Source organism: Chaetodon trifascialis, chromosome 3 (genome assembly GCF_039877785.1).
Source record: "Chaetodon trifascialis isolate fChaTrf1 chromosome 3, fChaTrf1.hap1, whole genome shotgun sequence".
Classification (NCBI taxonomy): Eukaryota; Metazoa; Chordata; class Actinopteri; order Chaetodontiformes; family Chaetodontidae; genus Chaetodon; species Chaetodon trifascialis.
Window position 1 is genome coordinate 13,986,130 of NC_092058.1, and position 7,506 is coordinate 13,993,635.

The window sequence follows — 7,506 nt, forward strand, 5'->3', positions numbered from 1 at the left end:
CGCAGCAAATATGAAAAAAATAATGTGATGTGATGTGAGAAGGAAAGAAAAAGTGCTTCCATTAAAAAGATAGGAAAAAAGTGAGACGTGATATTGAAGAGGACACTGCAGATCACAAACACCCCAGAGCCTGTTTGTCATCGACAGATAAATAATAAATTTAGTCTCTACATCCAGGAATCTGAAAGATATTGTACATTTATCCCATTGGGACAAAACTGCTGCCATATTAAGATACACTAGTGAAGGGTTGTCAATTTTATTCATACAAAGAAGCCCAGAATCACAGATGACAAACTCGCCTCAGACAGCTTTACAGTGTGTACAGAACACAACACCGACTGTGCTGTGAATACTGCTACAGTACATTTACTCAAGTACTCAAGGACAAATTTGAAGTACTTTTACACTTCATGAGTAAATCCATTTTGTGCAACTTGATACTTCTCCTCCAGAACATCTCAGAGGTAACCGTTGTACTTTTTACTCCCTTACATACAGATGACTTTTTTTTCATGCCCTAATGTCCAGTGAAAACCATGCATCTCCACATTCTGTGATAAACTGGAAGATTAAGTGTTCCTTTACGGTTTGAGAAAAATTCTCCTACTTCTTAAGTTAAACAACCTATTTTTAAACCCTCTTGGATTAGCTGAAAATGCATCATTCTTATGGATATCCCTCACTTGTTAGATATATGTGGTTCTCGCAGTCAAGCAGCACTACAAACACATGACAGGCTTACAGAACATAAGGCATCGCTGTGGATGAAACTACCCAACAGTTTATATATAAAGTAGTGAAAATGAGCTTGAATATTTACAGCAGTAAAATGAAACACACACTTATGCAGCTGTAAAAACATCATAAATACTGATTCTACTAATACTATAAATACTAATTCTTTTGATACTTTAAATAGATTTTTCTTATAATACTTAGAGCACATACTTTAACTTAAGTAAGGTTTTGAAAGCAGGACTTTTACTTGCAGTGGTGCATTTTTACAGTGTGGTCCAAATCCTCTCCACCTGTTAAGGTTTATGGTCAGCAGTTTGGGTCCTTGGGAAACAGCCTGCAACCTCCACCAAATCCGGCCATTCTTCATAGATGTTGGTTTTTTCATCATTAACAGCTTGCTGAGAGGTGAACAGGGAGGAAGACAATTGTTTTGCCATCAATTATCATGCATGTATTTTGAAATATTTGGTCTTTTCTGACAGACAGAGAAGAAACTGAAGTGAACTAACCATCTCATAGGGGCTTTTGTTTTGTGTCCCCGCTCTTCCAGCAAACACCCAGCTGTCTCTGTATTTCAAAGAGTTGATCAAAGTGCTTCCCATTCCAGCAAATACCTCCCTCATTTCGTTTGTCATCCTGCCGCCAAGTAGAAGAAAGGGGTCATACTGCGAGTCAGGAAATCGTTTTAGCTTTTGAATCACTGAGATTTAGACTTACTTTTCTGTCACATCATCAAACGAGGCAACCAAAACAATCATTCCGGGTTTGATCTCCTTCAGGTATGCCAGGATGTCATCTGGGTCTTTTGTTAGTGTCATTTAAAGAAAACGCGTCATTTTAAGGCTTCAGGACTTTGGTTTCAAAACAGGATTGAAAGGATTAAAAATAAAATACAGCTCTTACTTCCACTTGCCATGTTAAGACTGTCATGTTTTTCCACAACTCCACTTTCACCTGAGATGGGAAAAAAACACATTAATGACTGGCCCAGAGGAAGAAAAAAAAAACTTCAAGGTCCATATGATATTTGTTCTTGAGCTTTTGATCGTATCACATGAGCTTCATTCAGTTTGTTGCACATTGCGGGTGCTAAAATGTTCTTTTTCCTCATCTTATAGACACTTTGACATTATACCATAATATGCTATACTATCTGTAATCAACAGACCTTTAGGCAAGTTTTATCAACTGCTGTTTCCAAGTTCAAAAATCAACTCTGAAGCTCAAACAAATTAAAAGTGTTCATCTTTTTAAGCAAGGGAATTACCAGCTGAAATCATTGGTAACACGGTCTATTAATGTACACATACTCACCATTAACTAGCTGCTCACTGGCATGCATATTAGCCATTATAATGCACTTATTAATGCTTTATTCTGAAGGTTTGGGCTATTAAGATCACAATTCATGTGGATCAACTTCCTTACTTACGATCAGTAATCAGTAATTAGGAGGTTGCTGAGGGAAAACGCAATTGTAGAATATGGTCACGCAGAATAAGACTTTACTAAGCGCTTTATAATAACTATTTAGCAGCCAACAGCTACTAATATGCATGCAAATAAGCAGCTAGTTAATGGTGAATGTGTACCTAAATATAAAGTATACCCAAACCAGTTCAGTTCACAAATCCTACTGTATACAGTGCTGCTTTACAGGATCTGAGCATTTCACTCACCATTAACCACCACGATGTTCAGTCCTGGTGCCACGTTATTCAACACATGGCTCATAATTCTGTTGAGATACCAATAAAGTTGAGTTTCACCGCAGAGTCATTATTTTCATCCACAGTTCGTTCAGGTTCTTCCGTATTAAACGTACATTTTACCCTCGAAACAGATCTTTGGTCCAACAACATTAGCTGCTCCACTCCTGATGTGTAAAGCGAATCGGTCGGGGGGACAGACTCTGGAGAGGCTGCACTTTGGCTGAGGTGCTGCTGTGGCTGAAGGAACCAAGAGAGAGTGTCGCAGCTAGATGATGGTCATACATAAAGTCAATTAGGGTCATGTAAAGACTGAAAGATGTGTTCTACCATGATTTACCTGTTTCGTATTTTGTTGTGATTTTATCAGGGAGACTTAACCCTGAAATAAGAGAGCAGAGAGTGTTGTGGACACACAGCAAATCACTCTGAATGAAAAGAAGTAGCTTCGGATTTAAGATGCGAGGAGTGGAAATGAGCTCACCAAGAATATTCCTCGCTTTCTCCTGGACATCATAGGAATTGATGAAGATTGCCCATGTTATTAGGAAAACAACGATTACAGCAGGAAGGTGCAAAACGACTGTCAACCAGAAAGAATAGACAGACAATGATTTTCAGACATCCAACCGAATCTACCAGTGTTTTAAACAAAGTGAAAATCTCACCTCGATATCTCATATCTGCCACAAGTCAGCGAGCTTCTTTTCCAAGAGCGAAGCGCCGAGACCTTTGAAATGCACCTCAAGTGTTTCCTCTCAATCAGAGATCTTGTAGGTAGAGCAGAGATTTGGTGTCACCTCGACTGTGAACACTACCTGATAATTCCTACAACCATTCCTTGAGGGAGAGGTGTTAGCATATGCAAAGAAAATGTGTCAGCCTCTCAATCTCCTCCTCATATCCTATCAAAACAGGATGTAGCATTATATACAAATACACACACCCAATGTGAACTAGATCATCAAGTTTCTCTCTCTCACAGTGTCAACTATGGGAGTCAACCAGAAACAGATAGTCTTTTGTTTGAGGGGAACAATGTGCTTTGCAAACAAGACTGTCCTTAACTGGTGTGCAAACAAGCATTTGAGACCTGCAGAGTGAATGACACAAGGAGGAGAAAAAAGGGCCACGACCTTCATATTGCAAAACTGGATGAGTAAATGGAAAAAAGAGAGATGTTTAAAGAGGCACTGTGTCATTTATCAGAGTTTTCTATTTGTATGTAAATTTCAGTAAATCCCATTTGATGTGGGGACTTATCTGCATAAAACTGCTGAGATACAAAAAATTGCTACAGACAAATAACAAAGTCTTAGAAAAAAAGAGACTATAGAATAATAAAAATGATCTCATTCCAACCCTCGCTGACAGCAAATAAATAACCACGAAAAAGAAACCAAAAGTGCAACAGCATCATATGAGGAATCAATTTACAGAACATTTTACCCTTACTTTCCCTGTGTCCACACAGGGAAAGGTCACAAGTATTAAAAAGCGTTCTTTCAAAGGAAACCAGGTCAAGCCCTCGTGTCAGAGAGCGTCTGCCCTGCTGATCCCTGAACAGTCTCTGAGCTCACCTGCCTGGACGGGTCCCTCCAGGCAGAAATGAGCTGATGTTATGACGGTTATTAAAGATGATAAAGCCATAAACATAACTCATCCATCAAGAAAGAGTTGAGGAGCTGATTAATGAGTTAAAGCTCCTAATGCATGGTCACATATTGACAATTAAGCTTGCACACAGACAGCTCTGATTCCGTTTGTGTAAAACAAACATTTTGTTTGGCATGTACTCAACAGAAACAGGGCAAAGACAATACATTAAATGTAGTACCTCATCAACTTCACTGATATTCCCATAGTGCCCCCAAACTGCATTCAGAAGACCCACGAGTCAGTTGTTTCTTCATAAATATCCTCCTACACACACACACACACACACACACACACACACACACACACACACACACACACACACACACACACACACACACACACACACACACACACACACACACACATACAGAGTTACATAGCTCTCCTTGGACACTGACAGTGTGCTAGTAGGACCCACAACAATCTGTAACAAGGCAACAGTAAACAATATCCATAAAAATGAGCAGCCACTTCAGGGAAAACCAAAACGCATCATCCAATTTTCATCTCAGTTGGTCAGCTCGACTCAGCAGACGTAATCAGTTATGGTGATTCAAAGTTAGAAAGCAGTCTACAAGCATGATCCAAAAAAAATAACATAATGAGATCATTTGCTAATCCTTTTGGACATATGCTCAATTAAAAACAGCACAAATGCAATATATTTTATGTTTTACCTCATCAGCTTCATTGATTTTTGTAAATATCTGCTTATTCTGAATCTGATGCAGCAACATGTTTCAAACAAGTTGGGACAGAACGACAAAAGACTGGGATAGATGTGGAAGGCTGAAAAAACACATGTTTGTGCACAGGTTGTACAAAGATGGGTGCCAAATTACAGGGAAAAAACAACAGCTTCAGTGCTACTGAATGTTATTTCAGAATACGTGCCACTTTAGCATAAAGCAAGCTGGAACAATAAGAATATTAAAAGCAGAGTTTGATACAGGGCTCCCCTGTGAGACAGGGGCTTAAGATGCAGGAAGCACCTTAAACAGCTTTACATTTCAATTTATATTAATCAAATCACTGCCAACTAACTGCCACACAATGAACATAAGGACCTTTGGGCCCCCACAGGTCTGGGGCCCTATGACAGCTGCACGCTTTGTCTGCTCGATAATAATCCGCCTCTGACAATAAGAAATTATGAACAGTGAGAATTAAAGGCCAAAGGTTGAAAGCAGGTTTAACATTTACAGTCTGTGCACTAACATAAGATGTTGCTTGGATAAAGTAAATGCCATGAAATGTTTTCCTGTCTGACACCTAAAATCGCACCAAGAAACGTCAAAATGCACTCAGTGAATAAAGGTGAATCATAGTGCTGTTGTTTTTTACTGTCTGAGCTGAATCTTTCCCTCGTCTTTACCCGAAGCTTGACACTGGCTGCATGTTTTTAGTGATCTTCTAGTTTATTTTCCTCTGCAGCGCTGGACACTGCAGAGTTTGTTTGAGTAATGGTACATATATGTTGTTGCATATGAAGGGATTTATGTTTAGAGCAGCTCATCTGCAAAGTCCTAAAACGCTGCAGTACCAAAGAGAACCAGCAGAGGGGACATGTGTACTATATTCTACTGATCAGAGGGAACATTATGCTTTCAGAGAATCAATACGCTGGATCACATTGTAGCACATAAAATGTTTGGTTCCTTTTCATGGTAAACAATACGCCTTTCCACTTGAGCCGGAGTAGTTTTAAATGTGCGTCTTCAGGAAAAGAGTAATGCAAATAATAAAATATTTCCTTTTATAATAAAACAAAGAAGCTCCTCAGATAAGACGAGAGGATTATGCAGGAGGCAAACCAGCCAGCCAACACACAGGATGGATATATTTAATACCAAACACGCATTTCTCAAATATACACCAGAATACACAGCAGTCATTAAAATCGTTCATACATCATCAATAACTGCATGTAGAGCAAAGCCCAAAAATCTGCAATAATACTTGAATTTTAAACGCATAGGAGGGACGAACGACAACAGATTGGATCGACTGGTTCATTTTTTGAGCATAAAAACATTAATTCATAGAGAAAGCACAGTGAAAGCGGTCACAGGCATCCCCTCACATTGACGTTCCTATAATTATGTTTCCTCGCAGGTGGAGTATTATTTTTTTTCTTCTTCGTGGCAAATGTAGCTGTCAAAAGATATCATGCAACATCACACAGCCTGGAAGTCCATTAACGAGCCAGTGGACTCTGAACTCTACAGCAAATTTACTTTAAGTGGGTTGATGTTAGCATGGAAAGGGAAATATATTTCAAAGGGAACTGGCCAACTGCTAGATAGCTGCAGTCTTAGTGTGACTATTTTTAGCTGCAAGTCAATTAGGGTATTTGAAATCATCTGAAATGTCAAATCTCCATGTGATGCTTCGTAGAAACTGCTTCTTTCATAACAGCTGGATAATGTGGCGAGTTTTCTGACATACTGATACCAAAGGAGTAAAAATGTATTCATTCTTCATAAGGCAGCAACCCCCAATTAACAATGTCTTACATTGCCAGTGCTACAATAACGTGTTTTTTCACATTGGTTGGAGGTATATTTAACCACGTGTAAGCAAGTGATTATCTTGTTGTGGTTCCATGATCATCTGGCGGCAACTTTATTTGTTTGCACAGGTTTTTTAAATCTCGTCATTCCTTAATCTCATATGCATTAAAGTGCCAATAACAGCAGACTGTTTACATTTTGATTTGTCAGGTTTTTTTTTAACTGCATTCAGGGAGTTTTACCATGCCAGGATTTATCGTACATTTTTATACTCAAATGAACTGACTGAGCATTTTGTGCAGCAAGTGTTGATTCCCAGCAGCACTACCCTCCTTTTCACATAACTATAAGTCATTTGATCAGTGGTATAGGTCTGAATATTTCATCAGTGGAGAAATTAACAAGTTATTATAAAATCTGTCGTATCACGCTTTCCAAATTAATGATAGTGGAACAAACAAAGCAGAAATGCTCCGTAAACTGCTGCATTTTTAATACACGAGCCCTGCTTAAAAATCACATTTAGTTTTGTTGATATGATAAATAAACATTTCATGCACATCTTCGCTAAAAAGTGAGTGTCAGTGTTAATACAGATTAAGGCTCAATATTTCACATTAAGCATCGAGGAATAACTCTGATAAGAATTCGAGCCCGCTGATGAATGCAAATACAGGAACATAAACCACACTTCAGCTGCAACACACTGATTAATAGATTAGGCCGCAAATTAATCTGAAACTATTTTGATAGCTGATTAATCGATTAGGTTCTTGTTCAAGCAAAAATGTAAAAGATTTGATCGTTCAAGCTTCTTAAATGTGAGAATTTATGTTTTTTTCCTCATCTTAAGTTTCAGTGGATATTTTGAGGGCTATTTTTAC

At 38.5% G+C, this 7,506-nt stretch overlaps 1 protein-coding gene across 1 annotated transcript; it reads right to left on the reverse strand.

The window, feature by feature from the left end:
• Positions 1-984: 984 nt before the first annotated feature.
• On the reverse strand, positions 985-3,294 carry LOC139329042 (protein FAM3D). Its single transcript, XM_070959164.1, has 9 exons — positions 3,119-3,294; positions 2,935-3,033; positions 2,791-2,832; positions 2,567-2,690; positions 2,421-2,479; positions 1,645-1,695; positions 1,459-1,543; positions 1,251-1,377; positions 985-1,139 (listed from the first exon to the last, which is right to left on the reverse strand). The coding sequence occupies exons 1-9, from the start codon at positions 3,129-3,131 to the stop codon at positions 1,035-1,037; spliced, it is 705 nt and encodes a 234-aa protein (XP_070815265.1). The 5' UTR covers positions 3,132-3,294; the 3' UTR covers positions 985-1,034.
• Between the last annotated feature and the right edge of the window lie 4,212 nt (positions 3,295-7,506).

Coding starts and splice junctions, on each gene's coding strand:
- LOC139329042 (XM_070959164.1), bottom strand. Junction 1,696..2,420: donor GAACATCGTGGTGGTTAATG/GTGAGTGAAATG, acceptor TTCCCATCTCAG/GTGAAAGTGGAGTTGTGGAA. Junction 1,140..1,250: donor ACAAAAGCCCCTATGAGATG/GTTAGTTCACTT, acceptor TTCACCTCTCAG/CAAGCTGTTAATGATGAAAA.